General features: G+C 35.2%; 2 protein-coding genes across 9 annotated transcripts; one reads left to right on the forward strand and one right to left on the reverse strand.

Moving 5' to 3' along the window:
* Positions 1–6,125: 6,125 nt before the first annotated feature.
* On the reverse strand, positions 6,126–17,393 carry LOC111698042 (uncharacterized). 5 transcript variants are annotated; one of them, XM_023468289.1, is made up of 9 exons: positions 17,328–17,392; positions 13,552–15,887; positions 11,824–12,191; positions 10,788–10,930; positions 9,201–9,290; positions 7,622–7,744; positions 7,083–7,206; positions 6,635–6,734; positions 6,126–6,476 (listed from the first exon to the last, which is right to left on the reverse strand). In XM_023468289.1, exons 2-8 carry the CDS (start codon positions 15,827–15,829, stop codon positions 6,660–6,662), a joined length of 3,201 nt encoding a protein of 1,066 aa, XP_023324057.1. In that variant the 5' UTR covers positions 15,830–15,887; positions 17,328–17,392; the 3' UTR covers positions 6,126–6,476; positions 6,635–6,659. The 5 variants fall into 5 exon arrangements, with proteins under 5 accessions (XP_023324057.1, XP_023324041.1, XP_023324051.1 ...); XM_023468273.1 differs by having other exon boundaries at positions 6,126–6,483; XM_023468283.1 differs by having other exon boundaries at positions 6,126–6,488.
* Positions 9,509–24,226, forward strand: LOC111698016 (large proline-rich protein bag6-B). 4 transcript variants are annotated; one of them, XM_023468248.1, is made up of 8 exons: positions 9,509–9,519; positions 16,028–16,033; positions 18,103–20,627; positions 20,697–20,858; positions 21,238–21,473; positions 22,008–22,275; positions 22,834–23,145; positions 24,029–24,226. In XM_023468248.1, the coding sequence occupies exons 3-8, from the start codon at positions 18,123–18,125 to the stop codon at positions 24,209–24,211; spliced, it is 3,666 nt and encodes a 1,221-aa protein (XP_023324016.1). In that variant the 5' UTR covers positions 9,509–9,519; positions 16,028–16,033; positions 18,103–18,122; the 3' UTR covers positions 24,212–24,226. The 4 variants fall into 4 exon arrangements, with proteins under 4 accessions (XP_023324016.1, XP_023324009.1, XP_023324001.1 ...); XM_023468241.1 differs by lacking the exon at positions 16,028–16,033 and adding an exon at positions 9,593–9,597 and having other exon boundaries at positions 9,515–9,519; positions 18,101–20,627; XM_023468233.1 differs by lacking the exons at positions 9,509–9,519; positions 16,028–16,033 and adding an exon at positions 17,937–17,961.
* Positions 24,227–25,544: the final 1,318 nt, after the last annotated feature.

The raw sequence follows: 25,544 nt of genomic DNA on the forward strand, positions 1-25,544 counted from the left end.
TAATTTGACAATATCGTGTAAATTGACAATATCGTGTAATTTGACAATATCGTGTAAATTGACAATATCGTGTAAATTGACAATATCGTGTAAATTGACAATATCGTGTAATTTGACAATATCGTGTAATTTGACAATATCGTGTAAATTGCAATTGTTGCAACTAATATTTCTAAGAATGTTCAGATCACCTTCTTAGAAATAGTTCAGTTGCAAATTACAAAGTCCTTAGTGACAATTTCAAATTAAAAGAATAACCAAGACGACAAGCATTCCACTCTTTTCTGGTTCTCACTGTATAAACTCAATTACAGCGTTGCCAACTCCCAGCTTTGAAAAATTCCTTTAATTAAGCTTTTTAAGATTTTAAACACCCGATTTAGAAATAAATACCTTTACAATTAATTGATCTGAATTAGATTACAACTTTTTGGTTATAAAAAGAATATTATGCGATTAAATGTACATGTAGTTCATAATGAAAATTATTTTTTAAATTAATTTTAGACAATTTTATTGTTTTAAAGCATACTTTACAAAATATATTAACAGTTTAACTCTACATAGTTCATACTCTGCGACCCAGTTCAAAGGTGTATCTCTGGAATACGTTTTTTAACAAATTGTAAATTAGCACATTTTAAAAACAGGTTTTATATAAATATAAATAAACAAGAAATAATTAGATAAGCAATATTAAAACCGGTATTGCTAGTGCAAAATAATTGCAAAGTAAGCTCAGGTATGGGGACACCGTTTCTTCTTTGTTTATAGTTAAAATTTATTTTTTACATTAAGTGTACGTATAGAGTGTTCAGGTTCCATAGCATAACTCCAAGCCAACACGTCCGAAAATACACAGAATATTAAAAACACAAAGTTGAGAATATTATTTAGGTGAAAGGTAAAATTTCGCTCTATATAATATTCTTCACTCTGTGACTGAAAAATTCTTTATTCTTTACAATCAGGCTTATGACATTTTAAAAAATGATTCAATATTTTCTGTATAGTCCTGAAATATGATGTGGCAGACAAACTGTACATTACTGTACAGGTTGTCACCTACAGTGGTAGGGGATTATTTAAATACAATGAAGACGACTTTCGATTTCAATTTTAATTAATATCAAGCTGTTAAACAGCATGGATACACATAAACATAGAAGTCAATAGAAGCTGTCGATTAAAAAAGCTTCTCTTTTTAAATTGTAAACTTTTAATTCTAAAAAAGCTTGCTAACAATCAAAACTTTAAAAAATCGTCTTTATTGTATTGATACAATCGCCTACCACTGAAATTTCACTGCTTTCGGGGCACCAGCTGAATAAAACATTTAATTGTAAAAGATCAAGTTAGTTTCAGTTTTCTTGAACTAACTTAATTCTACAGTTTTGTATTTATGTCCTACTAGCTGAAGTGTAATAAATTAAACAACAATTGGAAAAAACTCAGGAAAACATTTTAAATTTTTGAAAAAAAATCAATTTTATGTTAACTCCAGGGTACTCATAGGTTCCCTAAAAAATGTCAGCTAATTTGGTTCAGCTGCTCTGCCAGCTATAGCCAATATACAAATGAGCGAAGAGCTTAATTTATATAGATTTTGCGGCACACTGCCATCCCTATTATTATTATTTATTATTATTGTTGTTATAACCATCAACAAGGTTCTAGGAAAACATAAACACTGTTTTATCGATTCAAAATATTTCTTGGGATCTAACAGCATTCATAAATTTATATTTCTATATGTTTTATAAGACAAACAGAAACACTTATGAAAATGGGGGGGGGGGGCAATAAATAAGAGGCAATCAAGGAAACAGAAAAAGAAGAGGGAAAGGGGTCATACCAAAATCACAACCATTCGTATTTAATAAAGAATAAGGTTAAGAATATTATTTCTATTCTTTTAATTCTATCAAAGGTTAATTTTCAGAGGAAAAAAATGCCCTTTTTTGCCTATAACTTATAAAATTTTTAACCGATTTTATGATTTTAACATATTTGAATTCAGTGCTTTAAGACGGAGTTTTTGATACCCATATCGAAATATTTTGGAAAAAAATATTTTTGTTTGCCTTGTGTAATTTATTACTAACAAAAACGTGAGAAATTTTTATTTTTACATTTTTGTTTTGCTTTTTTATTAGAGAAACTTTTAAGACGCGTGCTGAAAGGATCTGAACATTTTTATCAAAAAACTGCCAAATTGTCTTGTATTCTAGGTTTCCAAGATATGTATGCTTGTATTCTAGGTTTCCAAGATATGTATGCTCGTATTCTAGGTTTCCAAGATATGTATGCTTGTATTCTAGGTTTCCAAGATATGTATGCTTAGTATTCTAGGTTTCCAAGATATGTATGCTTGTATTCTAGGTTTCCAAGATATGTATGCTCGTATTCTAGGTTTCCAAGATAAGTATGCTTGTATTCTAGGTTTCCAAGATACGTATGCTTGTATTCTAGGTTTCCAAGATATGTATGCTTGTATTCTAGGTTTCCAAGATAAGTATGCTTGTAATCTAGGTTTCCAGCCAGATATTTGTTTGGCTCTCTATCGGACTAAATTGGATTTTATTTGTTATTTACATCTTGTAATTAAGGTTTTGTTTAGTCCTGTAGAAAAACAAAACGTTGTTTACAGAATTGCAAAATCGATTTCGTCACTAATGATCTTGTTTTATCAGATAACAGGTTTAGTTCTGTAAATTTATATTTTCAACATTAACCCCAAGATTATGCAGATGAGAAAGATTATTTAGGACTTGTGTGAGTCCTGGAACCATAACTGTGAGAGTATCATGGAAATTTGTTAAACACCTTGAAATTACTTGATAACTTTTTGATAATTAAAGTCATGCCACAATGTGGTGTTTGTTTGGATGTCCGCTCATAACTCTTGAACCCCTTGACGGTAATGTGCCTTAAATTTTGATTGAGTAACTTTTAGAACCACGAGAATATTCTCTACTTGGTTTGAAAAATTGTAGAGATCTCCAGACAAAGCTGGGTTCCCAAGCTAGTATATTAAAACAATTGCAGACCAGGGTGTATATGTGAGTCAAGAAATACACCCGACCATCAAATACAAATCAAACAGCGGTAAAGACAATCTCCGAAAAGACAACCGTCTGAAATTTTTTGAAAAGGTGCAATTTTTTCTTTCTCATCTATGATACTGGGGTTTAAGCAAACTTTTTAGATCAGTCGATTGATACCTCGGAGAGGCATGTTTTTTATCTATCCTTTTTATATTGCCATAGCTCAATAGCGGATCTGAAAATATGCCTAGGAGAGAAATAATTTGTCCAATTTTTACAATTTTTTTTCCAATTTTTACAGAAACATTTGAAATATATGTTGAGAATTCGGAATTAGGAATTAGATTTTTGGCTTTAATCAAAAAAAGTATTCCCTCAATATAATAATATCCCTACAACAGTTTTTTTTGACGCCCTGAGTATGGGATCATTTAAGCTCTTACTTATTTTAAATCTAAATCATTTGGAGTATTTTCAAATGTGTGATAAATCTCTTTAAAGAAGTTGTAAAACTATTACAACCACTCTCTTGTTTTATCAATAGAACTTGTAGAACTGACAAAACTCAATTTAAACTTTAAATTCTTGTTCCTTGGCGCCTTAAATTTATGTTTTATATATATTAGTGAAAATAATGTTCATTCTGTTTTATGGGTAAACTATCTACAAAAACTGAAAAAAATCTGATTAAAAAAAAACATACTGACATCTTTAACTAATAAATAAAATATATATATTTTGTTTGTCTGATAGTTTGTATTTTATAAACGTGAACGAAGGAGGGACGGCTAAGCGGCCATGATGTAAATTCTACTGTATAGGTTGGAGACGATTCGGTAAACCCTTCAAATGATCCTATAGATGATGTAAAACCTGAAGCAAGATTCAACCTGATTGTAATTGATCTTGTTTAAATGTCAAAGTAATTACTAACTCAAAAATCTTCAAAGCCATTTAAATGAAAATTCATTCTTAAAAACTTAAATGTAAACTTTTGAGATTACTATTTGAAAGCATAAATATTTTATACTTAGAACTATATTTTATATTTAAAACCATGAATTTTATCCCAAAAATATTTAACGAATAATTAACCTATATTTAAAAAAACCTCTTCATTAAAAAATATTAATTTCTGAATTTTTTTTCAGAAGGATTGTCGAAGTTTATAAAGCGCGTAGTTGGACTACAAATATGTGATCAGAGCTGGGAACTTTGTAATGAAATATCCTTAATCCCGATCGGTTAATTAATCTGAAGATTATTAACATGAGGAGAACAAGCATTTTTTAGTCTTGAGATTAAGAAAAAGAGTGGATCAAGCATTAATCCCGATATCTACCGTTCAAAAGTTCCCAGCTCTGAATGTATAAACCTATCACCATTCACATACCTGGAATTTTCATACCTACAAGTTTACAAACTGTAAAAATTGTACATTTGTAAAGAAATGCATTCAAAAAGATTTAACACAAACCTTTTTTAATAGATCTAAGTAAAGGCTGCGTATCTGCCGAAACTTGGACAACCTTTTTACACAAGCGCTGCAGTAGTCTAAAACTCCCTTTTGTGTAAGAGAAGAAAAAGCATATTCTTCTAAAAAATGTGCAAAAACTAATAAGGCATTTTTTATAGACAGCAGCGTGAAAAGGTTGAACGTGTCGAAGTTTCTCTCGACAAAGATTAAATAGGTATTTGTATTAATTCTAAAAGGTATTTTCAAATTATGCATACAAAACACACCACGGTTTTCTATAAGTTTACGTTCATAAAAAACTGAAACCACTGCTGAGGCAGTTTGAGTATACTCCCGTTTGAACTGTTCATTTGAACTATATGTTCGTTTGAACTACTGCACGTGGTACCACATGAGTAGTTGAATTGAACAATAGTTCAAACGAGTTTATTTATTACTTAAGGTCCAATAAATTAGCTATTAATACTTCTAAAACTACTAGCTGAGAAAGTTTTTGAATTTAATAATAATGATTTAGATACTGTTCAGGATCCTAGCATAATACAGGGTGTCCCATATCATATTAGATCGTCATGATGGGTTAAAATACGTTTTTCGGCACTAATAAGAAATTATAAGAAGAATAAATCATTTCATAAAATTGAATAAGGTTTATTTAAAAATTTTCTTGCAGAAAATTTCAGGTTTTCGAGTATTATGTGTTTATTATGGGGTTAAAGCTTGGAGTTAATCTAATATGATATGGGACGCTCTGTATATCCTATTGAAATTTTAACAAACAAATCCCGTCCGTATCCTACTTTTAAGATTCTTGGTGTCTGGTTAGACGAAAATTAAGTTTTGACCACCATGTTTCGGTTACTTCCAAAAAAATCTCAAACTCTTTACTCACTGAAAAAAGTTGGAAATATTTTGTCTACCAAGGCTTTAAAATCTCTTTAATATGCTTTAATACATCCTTATTTTCTCTATTGTCTTCCAGTCAACAAGTTCAACGAATTTAAACTTAATATTCCAACTTCAAAAACGCTGTACTAGAATTTAAGCTGGAGCCAAATTTAACGCGCATACTAAAGGAGCAATTACATGATGTTATATATGTTATCGTTAAAATTTTGTTGTGGGACCTTACATGACCACAGGGTAGGATGGTCAATATGAAAAATTGTTAGTTAAAAAAAATCCGTTTTTCAAAATCCGCTAAAAAATTGACGAATCAGCGATTTTTTGGGTTATTTTTTAATAATTTTAGAAGATAAAATTCTGCAGACAGAGAAACAGTTTAAATTCTAAATCAAATGCTTAGTTTAATAGAATATTAATAAATTAGCTTAGTAAACCTATAAATCTTGTTGCTGTTAATAAAACAATATTTAAAGATAAGTCAAATTTTATTGATGTTAATACAGGATTCTTCCCTGTCTTTACAACACTACAATATGGATAAAGGGCAGGTTTCATATATAACATTATCCGGTATTTGGTATTTTTAACCTTTTTTAGGTGTAATTTCATTAAAATTCAAAATATCTTTAGAACAGGTTTAAAATAATTTATTTGTTTTCTGTAACTGAATCGACCCCTCTTGGCTAAAAACATAATTACGAGTAAATGTTTATTAGATATTTGAGTTTAATGAAATTACGTATCTTGAAGTTAGTTAAAGTACTGCATTGAAAACTAACAAATTAAGGACAGATCCTAGTAACAGTTAAATTTATGAACGGGTTTGCCAAATCGTGTGTACACTGTACATATGACACTATATTTACAAGGAATAAAAAACGATCAACAACGCTGTGAGACTAAAAACATCATAAGTTAAGTTGCAAAGTTTAAAGGAAATGTCCCGGGATCAAAAAAAAGAACATTTTTGGAAATTGCGGAGTTTAAAGGAAAAGTGTCCTGGGATCAGAAACATCGATGTTTTCGCAAAATTGCGGAAAAGTGTTCAGAGGCCGAATTTAAAGAATTTGAGCCGCGGCTTAAATTTGCGACGCGGCTCAAATATGGTTGGTTCCACTTGAAAAATTGAAGATTTAAGCCGGCGCTCAATTGAAACCGATTTTTGGGGGATTTGCAACGCGGCTCAAATTCATTAAATTCGGACTTCGGCATCAGAAATTGAAAAGAATTTAATCATAGATTATCTTCTTGGCTATAAACTCTCCAGTATCCACATCAGAAATAATCATTTCATTATCAGATTCCTGAAAGAAGTACAAATTTTCACAAATAACATGAATAATAATAATAATTGTTACACAATATTTCTTTTTATGTTTGTGTGAATAATAATATTACATAAAATTAAGATTTTAATAATAAAAGATATTTTTTAAACTTCTGACATTTTTCCCGTCTCCAATTTTTTATAAAACCTGGTGGTTCGTATCAATTAAATATTCTCAAATGTACTTTTATTCAAAACTTTTTACAAAAATTAATCAATACATTTCGATATCAGACAAATTAGTGTATCGTAACCTATCCCAGGTAAAACATGTAAACTTGCTGATATTGTAACTTGTTTTGGTCTGATGGAGATATATATATACCTGAACCCTGACAGTAGGATGAGCCAGAAATATATCAGGGAGCTGAACCATGTCAATTAATCCTCCGTCCGAGGGATCAAATATCTTCTCAATATCCAGGAATTTATCGTAGGGTCCTCCAAACCTTAACAATCACCGAATAAATAAAAAACTAGAGAAAAACAAGGGGTCAATGCATAGACTTAGTCAAGATACATTTTATGGATTTTAAAACAAAATATTAAGACGACAGTAGCTTTAAATCCAAAATTTCATTTTCAGATGTTACGACTTCTGGGAGTTCTGATCACGAGGCCATTTAAGGCCCGATCAGGAAGATTTAAAAGCACTATTTTTCTTCTTCCCATAAAAAGACTCAACTGAGTCTAGTTTCCCGATTAATTAAAAATTCATCTTTTTAACATAAAAAACAAACGAAAAATTTATTTTCAGTCTGCCTTTCACGAACACTCCCTTTAAACAGTTTTTTTACCTTTCAGGGCCCAAACACGACGGCAAATGTAACCCTTTCTGCTTGAAATCTATCTTACTTGACTAACCTGTATTTATATCCCTTGGGAAGAATTTTCACCAAATCTTCCTCGTTTTCACTTTCAACAGAGGATTCGTCAGATAAATATTCTCCTCTACTCTTCAGCACTGATTTAGGAGCAGGTCGTCGACTAAACATGATAAATATAGATTTGGAGCAGGTCGTCGACTATACATATTTAATGTAAGGTAATTTCCTAGAGAACGATTTTAGGACCCCCCCGACCCCTACTATCAATTTTGTAAATGGTTCTCATATGTATTACATTGAAATCATTGGTCATGTGGCCGCGGCGCTCGACCCCCTAGCCTGTCCTAGCCGCAGCGCTCGCCCCCCCCCCCTAGCCTGTCGAAAAACTGAAAAATAAGTTGGCATGTATAACATCGATAGGGGGGGGGGGGGGGGGGGCCAAAAATCGTTCTATGAAAGACCCAAATGTAGATTTGGAGCAGGTTGTTGATTAAACATGATAAATTTAGATTTGGAGCAGGTTGTTGATTAAATTTATTTTTTTATATATTTGAGAGCAGGTCGTAGACTATACAATTTCAATATCGATTTGGAGCAGGTCGTCGTCTGAACCATTTTAATATCGATTTGGAACAGGTAGTCGAATGAATATATTCAATATAGATTTGGAGCAGATCGTCGATTAAAAATAGCCATTATAGATTTGGAACAGGTCGTCGACTAAACATTTAAAATATAAAAAGAGCAGGTCGTCGACTTAACATTTTCAATACAATAAGAGCATGTAGTCGACTTAATATATTAAATGTAGATTTGGAGCTGGTCGTCGAATAAACATACTCAATATAATTTGGAGCAGAACGTCGATTGAATATGTTCAATTCAGATTTACAGCAGGTCGTCGACTTAACGTATTCAATATATATTTGAGAGCAGGTCGGCGACTAAACTTATTCAATTTAGATTTATGAGCAGGTCGTCGACTAACCCTATTCAACACATGTTGGAGTGCAGGTCGTCGAAAAAACATATTCCGTATATATTTCAGAGGAGGTCGTCGAGCGAACATATATAATTTATATTAGATAGCATGTCATCGAATTAACATACTTAATATTTATTTGTTATCAGCTCGTTGACAAACATATTTTTTATAGATATAGTTAACATGATTAAAAAAAATAAATGATCGAGCATGTCGTTGACTCTACTTGGTCTCGTGGGATTTGGTATATGACAGTTCAAATTGGCTCATTAAGTAAGGTTAGTTTCTGCAATTTCAAAAATATTTAAAAAGAAGGACATGCCCGATTTACAACGGTATCCTTTAAACCGTTATCTGATCAACTATGTGGAAGATATGTTCGTGCTTACAGCTTGATACGTGTTTTATAATGATAATTCATTTATTACTTTCCTGCAGTAGAATGCGCAAGTCACTTTTATAGAGAAACTACAGTTAAAAATTATCGGCTTTCGAACTTTAAGAATATAGGTAGCTAATTCATACTTGATCAAATAAAGCTTTTCCGGTTAATACTAGAAGAAATAAAACGGTGTAAAATTATAGGATTTATTAGAATTCTGAATTTGAATTCTCTTAGTGTGTTGTGTACCTCTTATCTGCAGCTAAAACTCTGTTAACAGCTTCTTCACTGTAATTATCTGATTTCATCCTCTCCGCAACCTTTCTTCTAGACTCAAACCTATACAGTATACACAGATAGGAAGTTAGTTGTTATATGGGGGGGGGGGGGGGGGTAAAGGGACTGTAAGCATAATTTCAAGTAACCCTTCAGGCAACGCCGACGTTGCCTGATTCACACTGGTACCGTTGAAACCTTTATCTGATTGATAATTGGGAATTGTTTTTCTAGGTTTTAAAATGTTTAATTCTAATAATTCATTTCCAGCAATTATGCACGAGTCACTTCTGTAGAGAAATCACAAATGAAAATAATAAGTTTTCAAAGATTTAAACATTCACATCAAATTCATGTTTGATTAGACAAGCCTTTTCAGGGTACCGTTGTGGAGGGTCACTTGAAATTACTCTTGCAATCTTTCTTTACTGGTGGAAATATGGAGATAGGAAAGAAGGTAGAAGATGGAGATAAAGAAGGGAGTAAAGAAGGAGATGGAGATAAAGAAGGGAGTAATGAAGAAGATGGAGATTAAGAAGGGAATACAAAAGAAGATAAAGAAGGGAATATATAAGAAGATGGAGATAAAAAGGGCATAAAAGAAGATATGAATAAAGAAGGGAATAAAGAAGAAGATGTAGATAAAGAATAAGATTAAGATAAAAAAGGAAATAAGGAAGATTTAGATAAAGAAGAGAGTAAAGAGGAAGATGAAGATAAAGAAGTGAATAAAAAAGAAGAAGATAAAGAAGGGAATACATAAGAAGTAAGATGAATAAAAAAAGGAATAAAGATTAAGAAGGGAATACAGAAGTAGATGGAGATAAAGAAGGGTATACATAAGAAGTAAGATGAATAAAAAAAAGGAATAAAGAAGAAGATAAATATTAAGAAGGGAATAAAGAAGAAGATGGAGATAGAGAAGAAGAAAAGGTTAACAAAGAGAAGAAGGTAGAAGTTGGAAAACGAAGTGTGATAAAGAAGAAAAGAGTTAGGTGGGTGGAAAACTTTCTTTCTGAACTTTAAAAAGACATATTTACTTCAATACAAGAATGAATTTATTGCAAAGTTGAGATTTCCAATTGGTAAAAGTTTTATAAAGAGACATAAATAATCCTTTTAACATAAAACCTTTAATTTTCTTATACAAAAAAGTTGGAATTCAAGGTGAATTCTTTTTAATTATAATTGGAGGCGTTGATAGAATTCTTAAAGGGACCATTCATGCCATAATGTCCGATTTACAACGGTACCCTTAGAAGCTTGTCTGATCACGTGATCAATGTTTTTGTTCCTTTAAACTGTTTATTTTCATTTGTGGTTTCTCTGCAAAAGGGATTTGCGCATTTCATGCTTAAAAGAAACAATTGCGAAGTACAAAGAAATAAACACTTTTCAATATAGAGAAAAGACGGTTTCATCCACATTTTGGATCAGATTAAGGTTTCAAGGGAACCCTTGTAAATGGTACATTGCCATATTTTAAAGTCAGAATATTGTCGAGGGGGCAGATTTTCAGTGCTGTACAACGTCAAGGTCAAGGTCAAGATCAAAATTTACCTCTCTCCGATAGGAGAAAAGAAGAAGATACTGGATTCTATCTTCTGGCATCTCCAACCCTGTGGTAAACTTGAATCCTCTAGATAAACTACTCCTAGAGAATTCTTTCCTTCAGATATATGCCGTTGCATCGAGGCCTTGGTCTAAATAGATTAGCATAGTTAAAGTAGTGTTATTTTCGGGGTGTAATAAATTTTTATTAATTACCCCTCCCCCCACACAAAAGATAGGGCCTAAACTCAACTCCCCCCCCCCCTACCACCACTTCCATCACTGAAGAACTCTTTTAAATCAAATAATTTAAATCCTTCATGATGATTTTGAAGTTAATCGTTGTTTTTTTATTGCGTTATTTAAAGGGACTGTCAACATAATTTAATGTAGCCCACTATTTAAAAAGTTACATGTTCGATTCACACGGTAGCCTTGAACTGTCATTTCAATTATAATTATTGAAGAAGATATCATGAAGTAATAAATTCTGTAAATTTCTTTCCTGGTCGCTGCAACATAAATCGACAAGTCCCTTTTGGCACTGCCATTGAAAAGGATAAACTTTGAGAGGAAGAAAAGCCAGGATATCTCAATATTTTCAACTAATGTTACCAGTGTGAGTCAGTCCTGTAAATTTTTAAATGGAGGATCACTTGAAATTAAGTCGACAGTGTTTTTAATAATACTAGAAATTCAAGGCGCTTCGCGCCCTTCTTTCTAGGCATTTAGGGCGCTTCGCGCCCATCTTCTATTTAAGTTGTGAACATGTTCTTTTTGCTTACATTTAAAAACAAAGAATTTTTTTTTGCGGATTAAAAAAAAAATCGCGGATTTTCAAGAATTTAATTTTTTTACAAAATTAAAAACCTTTAAAACACATTTATTTTTTATTTATATCATTCATAAACCTTCCATGTGGTCACATGATGTCCCACAAAAAATTTTGGCCCAATCTGTTCAGCTGTTTTGACGTTTATTGGATACAAACAGACAGACAAGCCTAATTTATATATAGATATCGGATGTGGAAAAGAATACTCACTGTGAACTCCTCTCCGTCAGGAGAAACATAAACCGTCAACTCTTTTCCGTCCTTCATCCTCGTCTCACTGATCCAACCTCGAGGCAGAGGTCGCTTACTAGAACCCTTAGAAGTAGCAGGAGATCCAACAGGTTTAGACAAACCCGGTGTTCGAGATGGGGTTTTGGGTGTCGAGGGGGCTTTGGGTGAGGAAGGTGTTTTGGGTTGTGATAAAGGCAAAAGTTTGTGTGCATAGCTGACCATATACTGATCCACTCTTTCCTGTCTTGTTAATCCCATCGTATCCTCGGCTTCACGGGCTGCCTTCTCCCACTTTTTATAGTTTGCTCCCTTACCAGGGTTATACGACTTGTCAGATTTCTTCTTACCTATATATACAGGGGTATTTATTTTCTTCCTGAACACCCCCCCCCCCATTTAGACATTTTTAAAGGGTTTAATCTTACAATATTTAAGAATTTGGTCTATTTGAAGAAATATTTAAGAATTTGGTCTATTTGAAGAAATATTTAAGAATTTGGTCTATTTGAAGAAATATTTCAGAATTTGGTCTATTTGAAGAAATATTTAAGAATTTGGTCTATTTAAAGAAATATTTAAGAATTTGGTCTATTTGAAGAAATATTTCAGAATTTGGTCTATTTGAGGAATATTTAAGAATTTTACAAGGTAAAATCCCTCCCTTTTGCTTTCTGCTTTGATTTTAAATTAATGATTTCAATTTATAGAAATCTTCGCAAATCCAAACTTCAAACATGTTAAATCCAAGAGGAAAAGCGAAATAGATCAAATGAACGATCAAAATCGAATTAATGTATATACACTATACAGTGAGACCCAATAAAGGAAGACGACTGTTGTTAAACACAACAATTATGCAGTTTAACAAAAGTTTCACTTTATCAGTTGGTTTTTCAACAATTCGTAAACCATTTGCTTTCTAACAGCATCAAATATATGATTGCTTAAATATCTTTGTTTATTCCACAGTTTACTGGTTCTCACTCACAGAGTAGATATTGATAGAGGTTAAGTGTACGGAGTACAGCAGGCAAGCTGGGCAAAACTGTACAATTTTAGAAATGTTGGGGTTGTTTGTGTACGTATTCTGAAAAATAAGTGATTTTTCCAGTGCTTCATTTTTTACTTTCATGTTAACATTTCAGGTGAGAAATAGCTATCTATCTCTCAGATTATTTAATATTGATGTTGTACGCAGACAAAATTCCTACTAAATATATGTCCTAAATATTCGCCGAAATCGAAGTTTATAACAAACCCCTGAGCCCAAAACTTAAGACAGGGTATCGTTATGAAAACCAGTTTTAAAACCCGGGTTTCACAAATGGGGTTAGGCAGTTTTATGAATATCAATATTTTTGTAATAAAATATTATTTTTTTCACTTGATTTATATTCTCCATGTTTTTAGAATCTCTTAAATCAAAATCTACACAAATGTTAAGACCCCAAAAAGGAAACTCGGGAGTTTCGTTCAACGATACTCTTTTAAATTTCGGGCTCTGCAGACCCTGCAGTACGCGTACTTTATGAACCCCACTTCCTCTTGGAATCAAGGTTTCGTGAGATGAGTTGGCTGAGTGTCTATAAATATCTAGTCTGTGCAGGTCTCAATGTATTGACAAAGTTTAAGTTCAAAGACATGAGAATGTTTCAACATTAACAAATTAGTTATCAGGATTTTAAAATATTTTTGTTTACTTCTTACCTGCGAGAACTTTAAATGATTCCAATCCCTCAAACTCGAGAACAGATGTCACCCATCCTGACTCATCATTCCAACCAAAGAATTGAACATGTGACGTAGTTTTACCGTTGGCCAGAACTCGGTTATATGATCCCTCGGGACTACGAGTTACAAAGGCGGGCCAGAAAGGAAAACCGGGCATACGCCCCCACACCAGGTCACCTACACGGGGAAACTCGTCTTTATCACCAGACTCTTTCGGAGTTAAAGGAGTGCTGGGCGTGGAGACCTTGGTAGGATTAGAAGGCGCTTCATTTTGTACTGGTTTCGGAGTCACGGGTTTGTTGGGTTTCTTTGCCGAGTCTCCTTTCTTAATATTAGGTTTCAACTTCTTCTTCACAGGAAGGGAGAGGGAGTCGTCAGTGTCGGAGTCACTATTCACTCCGTTCATCACAATTGAAGCTATTAAACTGCTTTCACGTTTCTCAGGTTTAGATCTGGGAACCTCGACAGGTTCGTCTGTACTTGGATCTATTGTTGACTGTGCTTCCACGCTACATCTCCTATTCAGGTTCTTCTGCTTTCTCTTCACTGGATCCGGAGTAGATAAATCCGTCCTATTCTCTGCATCTCCTGTTCTTCCATTACTCGGCGCTATTTCCATCTCTTGTGGTGTATCAGTTACATTGGAACCTTGATCCTCATCGTCCACATCAGCAACCATAGCCCAGCCGTACTTGTTAAGAACCTTCTCTATTCGTTCCTCGTCGGATAGACCAGCAAGCTCCTCTGCATACTCAACAGCTTTGTTGAACTGGGCCTGAGTTCGTTTATTTGGTGTGTAGTCAGGTTTAGACTTTTTACTCGCCGTCTCCTTGTCACGTAGAAAACCTTCTATTCCCTGGAACTTCTTAATTGAACTACTCCCGATCCAGGCTCTCTGTTTACCATATTCTAAAAATAAAACATGTATTCGTCGAGAATTCTTATAAATTGTATCTGCGACTTTAACAAATTCGCCGTTTACTGGATCTCGTGAGACAACCGACGGCCAAAACGGGTATCCACGCAATTTAGCCCAAACTAGCGCCCCGTTTCCGAATCCGTCGGATTTGGCAATTTGCTCAGTCTTTTGGCCAGTTAGGATATAATCAGAAACCTCTGGAACAGCTTCAGTATTAATAGTATTTTCGTTAACAGGTTCTACTTTAGATTCTTTATCTTGATCGGGAGCAATTGGAATTTCTTTTATCACATTTTCATTTTTATTCAATACTTCAGCTTCTTTACCCTCCTCCTCCGGCTTCTTGTCCTTTTTAATCTTGAAAGATTTGCTGAAAGACGCATTAGATTTAAAAATTGGTGGAGCAGGGGTTAGTTTAGTTTGGGGCGACTCAGATTCAGAACTTGGTTTGGACTTTTTTGGTTTCTCCGAAGACCGAGCTTCGGTCATTTTATGAATCTTGTAATCCATCTCCTCCTGTCGTCGGTACTGGGCACTTTTACGTTGATCCTTCCCTTCAGGTTCAGCAGGTTTCCTGGGAGACGGTAAATGCTTGGGTTTCACTGGAGAATTTAGATCAGAACCAAAGTTTTTGTTTTCAAGATCGATTTTTTTGATGAAAGATTTTCCACTTTTGTCGCCCAGTCTTGCGGTTTCCATTTTCTTTACTCTTTCCGATTTTTCACAACCGGCCAAATCGTCGGCCACAACTAGAGCATCTCTCCAACCTTGCATTTTTTCAGCTCTGGGTTTGTAGATCTTAAGGTTTGAGGAATCTTTAATGGCTAATTTTTCATACTCAGGTATACCTTGGTACTCTTTACAGTATTTACCAGATATCCATTGAATTTTATTATCACCAATGAATTGAACATGATATTGTCGTTCTTTCATACAATCATCGTTGAGTCCTTTCCCCGACTCGGAGTTACTTGTCTCAGACCTGACTATTTTAGTGAAGAACTTGAAATGCGGATCTTGCACAACTACTGCAGGATAGAAACAGGAGTTAGGAAGCCGGCACCAAACTAGATCTCCGAGATGAAAAACACCAGAGTCTCCAGATTCTTTTCTTCCCTCGGACTCTCCACTCTCCGGAAAATTCCATTTCTTGGGAGGTTTATTAAGGTTTCTCCCGAGGAATCCGTCCTTGTCCTCTGTCTTGTCCGAAGCCGGAGGCAGGACAACGGACTCTGAAGGAGTTGAGTCCTGCTCCGGCATTTTTTCAATCTCCTCCGAGTCCCAGGCCGAGGACACATTCAAGCACTTGTTGTTATCCATCTTAAAATGTGTCATGAAGTGCTTACCAACAATTTTAATGATGTGTTTTCTTCACCATTCTCTCAGAATATATCTGAAATACAAAATATTCTTTAAATAGTTTCTATTTAGTTTTTTTAGATCATATGATAAGTTAGACAATTGAAGTTGGCCACAGCACTCGGTCTAGAAATGGGAATAAGACAATCCAGTGTACACACTCGCCCTGAACAGAAAGAGGCTTGTTTTAAGGGATATAACTGGTATGCCTTTGTGACCTCTTAGCTCCTCTAGTTTTAATTTTATTAAATGAAATAATATAATAGATTTTGTTTGTCACACACAAGAAAGTAAAAAAATTTTAGATTTTCTGAGAAACTCTACAATAAGAGTAAATATTGATTGAAAACGTGTATAAATGGCGTTTTTTAATATACATAGCAAGGGTTTATACTTGCTAGCAAAAACTAATAAGATTATTAATTCCCAGCTATAGAGATCTTAGAGAAAACAGGGTCTATCCTGGTGAACGATTTCTGGACCCCCCCCCCCACATAACAATTTTGTAAAATTTCAACAATTTAAACAAAATTCATATTTTATTTTATTATTTCAGGGTTAGGTTAGTTTAGGACGAAACATTTTCAATTCAAGTTATAATTGTGTATTGTTTTAGGGTTAGGTTGGGTTAGGACAACTTCTGGGCCGAGCGCTGCGGCTAAGACAGGCTAGGTGGTTGAGCGCTGCGGCCCCACTACTGAGCCGCGGAGAGAACAGACTAGGGGGCCGAACGATGCGGCCATGACTTATTATTTAACAACTTAGCAATGAAATTTCATGTAGATTTGGGGATGGGGGGTGGGGCGGGGTCCAGAAATATAGTTCTCTTTGAAATTAACGAAAAAACAAATTTAAGCGCCGATCACAAAGATAAAGATCAGCAAAAATAAATGATATGGGGGGGGGGGAGGAGGGGGTTTGTCATAAAGAACGATTTTTAGACCTACCATCCCGCCCCCTCTTATCAATTTAGAACATGACCACTACTTTACAGCTAAATTATTATTATTTATTTTGTATTCTTTTAGGGTTAGGTTAGTTTAAGACATTTTATGGGCCGAACGCTGCGGCTAGGACAGGCTGGGGGGGCCGAACGCTGCGGCTAGGACAGGCTAGGGGGCCGAACGCTGCAGCTAGGAATAGCTAGGGAGTCGAGCGCCGCGCCAAAGACAGGCTCAAGAGCCGGGCGCTGCGGCCACATGACCAATTATATTCATGTGTTGCATGAGATCCATGTACAAAATTGATAGGAGGGGGTCCAAAACTAGTTCTCTAGAAAGTTACCGGGGGGGATAGACGAGAAATCGTGCAGTTTCGAGAAAATCGGGGGTCCAAATCGTTCACTAGGAAATTACCGCGTTTACATTTAACTGACAATTAAACGTCAACAAGTCAATAAAGTTGGCAACGATTGATTGATTGAATTCAGTTTATTTCTTTAAAGCATCTTAAAATATGATTGTAAATCAGTTACCACGGTAGAAACAATTGTGAAGAGAAATTTGTTGTTTGGATTACTATTAGAATCGGAGTAGGCCGGCCATGCCAGTTTTTCAGCTGTTTAACATGAGGATGGTGCAACAAATTATTGTTTGAAAGTATTTTATCTAGAATTCTAATAAACTTTTTATGAAAAAAGCATCTATTTGTGTTGTACGAATAATACAATAGCTCAAAAAGGTAAAATAAATTATAAAAAGTTAGAAAAGGTCAAAGTTGCAGCTTCTCTGGTGCGCATGCGTAAATTCCAAAACATTCTGTACGCAAGCGATATGGCTTTAATCTTGCCCTGCATTTACAAATATATATACGTATACTAGACATTAAATGAATTAGTACTGAAACCTGAGAAGTTTTCTTGCAATTTTTTGAATATTTGAATTTATTTAAAGGATAAAGTGGGGGGGGGGGGGGGGGGTTCGCCGCTTGCAATTTTGAAGCTGTCGCTACTGTGCAAATATGAGACATGAGTCAGGCTTCTACGTTTTATTACAATTTCTAAGATTTCTAATTACGAAACTATTCAAAACTGAGTGAAGTTGATAGAACAGGCTATAGGGCGAAAAGGATCGGCAAAGAAATAAATAATGAAATTCACATGAACTTCGGTAAATATAAAAAAAGCATGTGAATGTTAATTTTAGGGCCAAATAAACTTGTTATGATAAATATTTTTTTATCGACATTTTGAGAATTCTAAAACCAAGACCTTTTCAGGATTCATTGGAAAATTAACATTCATATTTCAGATTTATTGAACATAGGAAGTATGTGGACTGTGACGGTGAAAACATTAGATTCACAAAATCACAAGTTTGACGATGTTGATCCAACTCAGACTGTGGCAGAGTTTAAATCAGTGATTGCTGAGAAAGTGAAAGTTGATGCTAGCCGCCAAAGACTTATATTTTGTGGCCGGGTTCTTCAGGATAATCAGAAGCTTAATGATTATGATGTGAACGGACGGGTTATTCATCTAGTTCAGCGTCTCCCCCCTGGAGCAAACCAGGGGCCTGATAGGGTTGCGGAGAGTGAAGCAAGAGCATCAAGCCGGGGTCCGTCACCCTCTCCTAGAGGTAGGATTGAACATATTCATGTACATACGCAAGATATACCATTCCCACAGTTCCTCTCCTCTCCGAGTGGAGCTGTCGGTCACTCGAGTCCCTTGGTTAGACTAAATGTAGCTAGAGAGATGTTGGTCCAAGCAAACAGGAATCTGGATAGATTAGATAATCCTATTGCTGTCAGAGAAGAAGCAGACCTACCTGGAGCAAATATATCTGAACCTGATGTTGAAAGCCCCCTGGGGGAACATGTTCATGGAGAGATGGGGTTTGCTGCTGGTCCTATTCATATTGAGATGATGAGTATACCTGTCACAGCTGATGGAGCTGTTGTAGGAGGAGCAGGAGCTCAACCTGGGTTTGCTGAAGCACTTTCTGCCATGTTTACCGGAATGGGGCCTAGACCAGGGCAGGGAGGAAGTCCAAGAAGAATGTCATTTAGATTCGAAAACGGAGTGATGGTTCCAAATAATGGGACTCCTGGAGCTTCAACTGGGAATGGAGGAGCTGCTTCTCCAGCCTCCAGTACAGCTAATACTTCAGCCACAAGAGGTTCATCCACACCATCACAAACTACAGCTGCTACAACAGCTTCTACTGCTACGCCTCTTCTAGCTAGTGGTGCAACAGGAGCTAGTAGTTCTACTCCCTCAGCAGACAGTGTTGCTTCATCTTCAGAAACTAGTAGTGCCACTCCTACAGGAGCTAGTGGGTCTACGCCTCCTGGAGCTAGTGGTTCTACATCTCCTGGAGCTAGTGGTTCTACATCTCCTGGAGCTAGTGGTTCTACACCTCCTGGAGCTACGGGAGCAGATGGTGAAGGTGCCGGATCAGGTTTAAGAATCAGACATCCTCCTCCCGAGGTTTTGGCTGAAGTTCTAGAAGAATATCAGAGAACCAACGCCAGGTTGGTTGTTCATCAAAATAATCTTATTCCTTTACTCCGAGCTGATGCTGTTTATTCAGAAGAGGAAACGAATGTGCACCAAACCATGTTTAATCTTGTTTCTCAAACAACACATTTTTTATCCCATGCTCAGCACGCTATGTCTGATATAATGTTAAACTTCTCTCGACCTCCTCCGAGACAGCTCCGAGCTCGACTCTTCGTAATACCATCTATTGTACACTCCGCCAGGGTTCACGCTGGACCTGTTATCTCCGTGACCGCTGGAGAATCTGCCCGAGGTACGGGCAGAACTTCAACATCAACGAATACTTCTACCAGTACAGCAACATCAACATCAGCTCCTGCTCCTACTGCTTCTGTTTCTTCAGCAACGTCTACATCTACAACAACAAGTAGTACCGCAAGACAACGCACAGCAAGGATGTCTACTGGTGGAAGGGCTCCTGGTGGACAGGCTCCAGGTGGTGCTAGTTTTACTGTCAGGGCAACTCCTCATCCGGAGCAGATGACGAATGGTATTCATACTCTGGTTCAGAACGCTCTCCAGCAGGCTTTTAGATCAGTCCCAACCTCGACCTCATCTACGCCTGGTCGAAGAGGAAGTACTCCAGGCGTACCTTCAACAGGAGCAACTACATCAGGAAGCTCCGCTAGTAGACCACAGATGGGACATTTTAATATACCGTTAACTCCACAGATTGCTTCAATGGGTAACATGAATTCTTTTGATCCATTCCTACAGTGCAGTTCTCATCATATCCCTAACAACAGGAGTCCGTTGGGAGCCAGAGTCTCTTCTAGAACTAGACCTGGTAGATCTGAGCCGGGAAGCGCAGGAGCTAGTAGAACATCTTCTCTAGACCGACGTTCTACTATAAACCGTGCTAGAACTGCCCCTACTCTCGGCAGCTCATGGATAACTTCGGGAACCACGTCGAGCACACCTTTAGATATTTCTCTTGGAGGTTTATCCGGTACAGCGGGTTTGCCTGGAGTAGCTGGAGTACCCGGAGTACCTGTTCTAGACGCTCAAAATATACCCGTCGAACTTGCAGACATAGGCAATATCTTTAGTCAGATTTTCGGAGGTTCTACGGAGTCACCGAACCAGGATGATATGAACGTGATGAACGTTGTCCAAGGGATAATGGGCCAGGTTATCAGTTCTCTAGGTGGACAACAGGAGTCAAGGACAATAGCAGAGTTCCTCAATACTCTTCCAGACTACAACTATGTCGAGGGAGAAAGTTTAATCACGGATCTTCTCATGACGTTGGCTCAGCACATGAACTTCAGTGTAAGTAGTTTGATAATAAATATTTCCTGGCTTCTCTTTTATAAGTATTATTTATGTCTGAATGTTAAGGATTTGATGGGCGTGGTTGGACGGAACCCGAGCAGTTACGGAGGACTTCAGGCTCCGCTCCAGAGGTTTATTCGTCAGAGGATTCTAGAAGGGAAAGAGGCTACACGAGAAAACCTTCAGACCTGTCTCATCAACATCATGGATGAATGGTATCCAGAGATGGTGAGAACCTAAACTTTATCATATTTATATTTCATTTAAAAAACCTTTTGGATTTATATTAGCTTTCTCTAAATTTTTATCAATACTTATTTCATAAAAATCATAATACATTTTTTTAATGTTCGAATAAGATTGATCTTACTGAAAACAAATTTGATGGGTTGTTAATACTGTAATTTAAGATTTTTCTTACTGATATTTTATTTTAATTATTTCATGATTGCACTCTCTCCAACCTTACTATCAATCTAGATTATAACAATAAGTCCTTTTTGCCAATATATATTGAATACAACATCTTCAAATGGCTAATTTTCTCTTTTAAATGTTTATTAGGCGTAAATTAGCTTGGTTTTTATATTAATTTGAAAATGTTAAGGAAAATGCAACGTCTGCCGTGAATATCCGAGATGATATTGTTTATTCTGAAACTGCACATAGATTCCTCTCCGATAGACCAATGGATCTGTTGAACCTGATCATGGAGGAGGACAACGAGTCCTTCCAGGCCAGGGTTGGACCTCTCCTCCGTCTTATTGCAGCAGAGGGAACAGCTCTGTCTCTCCACTGCTTTTCCGACGGACAGGAGAGTTTAGAAAGACTCGTACAGAACAGGTATATTTAAACGTAATTATATTTGCCTAAAAATAGAATATGAGCAAAAACGCCATTTTTATAAGATACAAGGAAAGAAATGAAATACTTAAAAGCAAGAATGTTTGTATCAGACTTAAGATTTTAAAAAGATGTTTATATATTTCGATGAATTGAGCATTCCGAGCTCTCAACTTTTGAATTGACGGAACTAATTTAAATTAATAAGAAACTAGCCGGAGGACCCGGCATTGCCCATAGAACTTTTTTTTTAGAAAAAACAAACAAATTTTGAATAATATTTCAGTCCTTTCGGTCCAGCAGCTTGGCCGGCTGTAGGAATTATATATAGTATACTGCCCATGGAAAAATAAATAATAAATATTTTGAAAAAAAAATTTTAAAAAAGAAGAAAAAATATTTGATTTTTTAACCCCAGGGCTACCCATGAGTGTCCACAAAAAATTTCAGCCCATTTTGTTTAACAGCTTGGCCGGCCAGAGGGAACATAAACATGAATTTCTTCTTTTATTTTATAAAAGATATATATTTTAGGCTTAGTGCATTAGCTCATGATATTGGACCTATGATTCGTCAGTGGACGACAGGTTCGGCCATAAATCATCTTCGCGGGTTCGTCACTGGTGTCCACGTAGAACTGGACGAGGTTAGACGATTTATTGTTCGTCGGGAATCCATGGAACAGTACGCTGCGGCTAGAGCATCTAGACGAGCAGGACGTATTCCCGTTCCAGATTCTGGTTCTCAGATGGAGGTGAGGACAGAGGGATCTCCGGCTACAATGGAAGTAGACCAGGAGGAGGTAGGAAATAGAGACATGACAAAATATTACATTTTGAAATTATTGGGCCATGAAGAACATCTTAAGCATTTAAATACTCCTAGGGGTAAAAAAGTATTTAACTGGTCTTATTATAAACTATTGTCAGAATTATTTACATATACATTAAAAGGAAATATCGTTGTTATTTCAAATGACGATGCATTTAAACAGGACAATGCCCGAATTACAACAGTAGCCATTTAAACCTAAATCAAGCTTTAAAATTGATCAATTCTGAACGTTTCGTTCATTTTTCCTGTAATAAAAATTCTCAAGTAAATTTTTACCTAAACCAAAGTTGAAATTAAAATTTTCAAATAGATAAAAACGTGGAAAACGCATTTTTTCTTGACTGGACAAAGGTGAATCGTGCAATGCTACTTTGGAAATGGAAAGTCACTTGAAAATACTTTATCATCTTTATCATCTTTATCATCTTTATCAAGACAGTTTTTTTACTTGGCCACATGAACATTTGCAAAGAAACAATAGACGTAAATTTAACATACTTCATTACTCAATCAACTCTGTTTTTAGTTTCCAGTCGAAGATGCTCCAATGGTTTCTATGGAAGTTCCAATAATTCCTGAGAACGGAGCAGTCCCAACCTTTCCTGCGTCCCTACTCAATGTACCCCTTGAAGTAGGGGAAACAGATGCCGAGGGATGGCAGGGTGCTGTACCACCTGAATGGGTTCCTATTATATCCCGGGATTCAAGACAAGTTGCTCCACGTCCTCTTCCCTATAGTGATGCATATATTAGCGGTCAACCTTCCAAACGGAGAAGATTAAACCATGAGAAGAAACCTCGAGGAGACACTATTAACCTTATTTCAGAAACATTAGAGGTACAGGGTGTCTAAAAAACGGGGAATAAGAGTCTACAGACTCGTGTGTAATAGGATTTTCAAGATTGAGACTATTTTTAAAATATATTTACAATTTCCGATTTAATAAGCCCAATTTTAGGTTACAGTTTATGACAGCATAAATGTTATTTTTAGATCTACAAGACTAAAATTGGGCTCATTGAATCGGAAATTGTACGTAGATATAAAAAAATTGTCTCATTCTTGAAAATCCGATTACAAACAAGACCTCTTGCAAACGGAGATTATCTTTATTTTTACCAAATTTACTCACTCCAGTTGGAAACTTTTGGAGCCTATAAAATTGTTATTTTTAGATCTACAAGCATAAAAATGGGCTTATTGAATCGGAAATTGTAAATAGATTTCAAAAATGGTCTCATTCTTTAAAATCCGATTACAAACGAGTCTGTAGACCCTTATTTCCCGCCTTTTGAGACACCCTGTATATTTTTCTTAGGTTAAGTTTAGTTTCAAGATAGTTTAAGTTTCGAGTTAAGAAAGTTTAAGTTTAGATTCAATATACAAGTTCAGATTCAAGATAGTTTAAGTTTAGATTCAAAAAAGTTTTTTAGGATTATGTGATAAATTTTAAAATAGTTTAAGCTATTTCTAGTTCAAGTTTAGATTTAAGATGGCGCAGCTCAGGTTTTAATTAAATATGATTAAAGTTTTATATTCAATTTCAGTTTAAGTTTAGATTTAAGATGGTTAAAGTTTCATTTAGTCGAACTTTGGATCTAAGATAGTCTAAGATAAAATTGGTTTGGGTTAAATTTAAGACTGTTTTTCATTTGGATGCAAGATGTTTGTTTTGATTTAAGATGATTTAAGAGTTCAGAATGAACTGGTTTTGTTGCAGGAAGCTGTAGAGAGCAGTGGAGTATCTCCAGTCCGTGGTCTAGATAATTTACTTAGTTCCGCTAGTTCTAGTTCTTTACTCCAGGATGCAGTACAAGATTTAACCACAGATACCATACAGGTTATTATTATTATTAGCATTAAACCTACAGTCAAAGTATCATGTCCTGCAGAATATGTTTAATTTTAACCAATTTTGTAAGCAAGATATATTAACATGCTGATTGTAAAGAAAGCTTTAGAATTGGAAGGATGAATAAAAGATAGGATGAATGGAAGGTTAAAAGAATGAATAAATAAAAGGCTAAAAGGATGAATGAATGAAGGTTAAAAGGATGAATGAATGAAAGGTTAAAAGAATGAATGGATGGTTAAAAGAATGAAAGGATGGTAAAAAGAATGAATGAAAGGTTAAAAGAAAGAATGAATGAAAGGTTAAAAGGATGAATGAATGAAGGTTAAAAGAATGAATGAAAGGTTAAAAGAATGAATGAATGTAAGATTATAAGCATGAATGAATGAAAGGTTAAAAGAATGAATGAAAGGTTTAAAGAAAGGATGAAAGGTTAAAAGGATGAATGAATGAAGGTTAAAAGGATGAATGAATGAAAGGATAAAAGAATGAATGAATGAATGGGTGAATAAATGAATGAATATAAATTCTGAAATATTTTCCCTAGTATTTTTATTTTATTGAGCTGAGAAGATATTTTCTCGAATATTATATTATAACATATTCAGGCTTTTGTTTAATATTGTGTAGACTGGTCCTGAAGTCGCAATAATATTGCAATGTAAATGTACACAGCTTTTTCATAATTTTCAACATTTATTATTAATAAGTAACAAATTTTTTATTTAAAATTGCACGGTGTAGAATAACCATATAATATCTGGCTGATTAGTTATTATTGCAAAAATGTTAAAACATACTATTGTTTCGTATTTCAATAAAAATTAAATTTAAAAACCATATTTTTTTAAAAAAGTTGAGAAATAAGCTAGAATTCAAGGATAGGGATAACGTACTTTAATTTTGTTCGAGTCAGGTGCCCGCTTCTCTTCTACTTCTAAGTAGTATATTTATATAAACCTAGTTTTGTTTCAAAATTTGCGAGTGTAACCATATATAATGTCAAATAGTGTCAATTAATCGAAAGTGGGAAATTTTGTTTTCCAACCCTGCTTAGTAATAATTTACATCCTTCCTCTTAAATCAAGGTCTTTAAATTGCGTAGAAAGCGTTAGAATTGGCTTGACATGAGCGTGGGTTCTGAAAATAGTTTATCTCAATAAGTGATCAAACTATTTAGAGGGTTAAAAGGATGCACATAACCTTAACCCTAAACAGGCTGGGGGGGGGGGCGCTTAGCGGCCCCCTTTAGTTTTTTGCCCTCATTGCACTCATTTTTCACACCCATCACAGTGAATTTTTTTTTACTTAATAGAAAGAAATTTAAATGATCTTTGTTAAATCTTTTTTATACATAGTGCAACCAGTTTTAGTGTCAGATTAT

The sequence above is a fragment of the Eurytemora carolleeae genome, unplaced genomic scaffold (genome assembly GCF_000591075.1).
Source record: "Eurytemora carolleeae unplaced genomic scaffold, Eaff_2.0 scaffold40, whole genome shotgun sequence".
NCBI lineage: Eukaryota > Metazoa > Arthropoda > Copepoda > Calanoida > Temoridae > Eurytemora > Eurytemora carolleeae.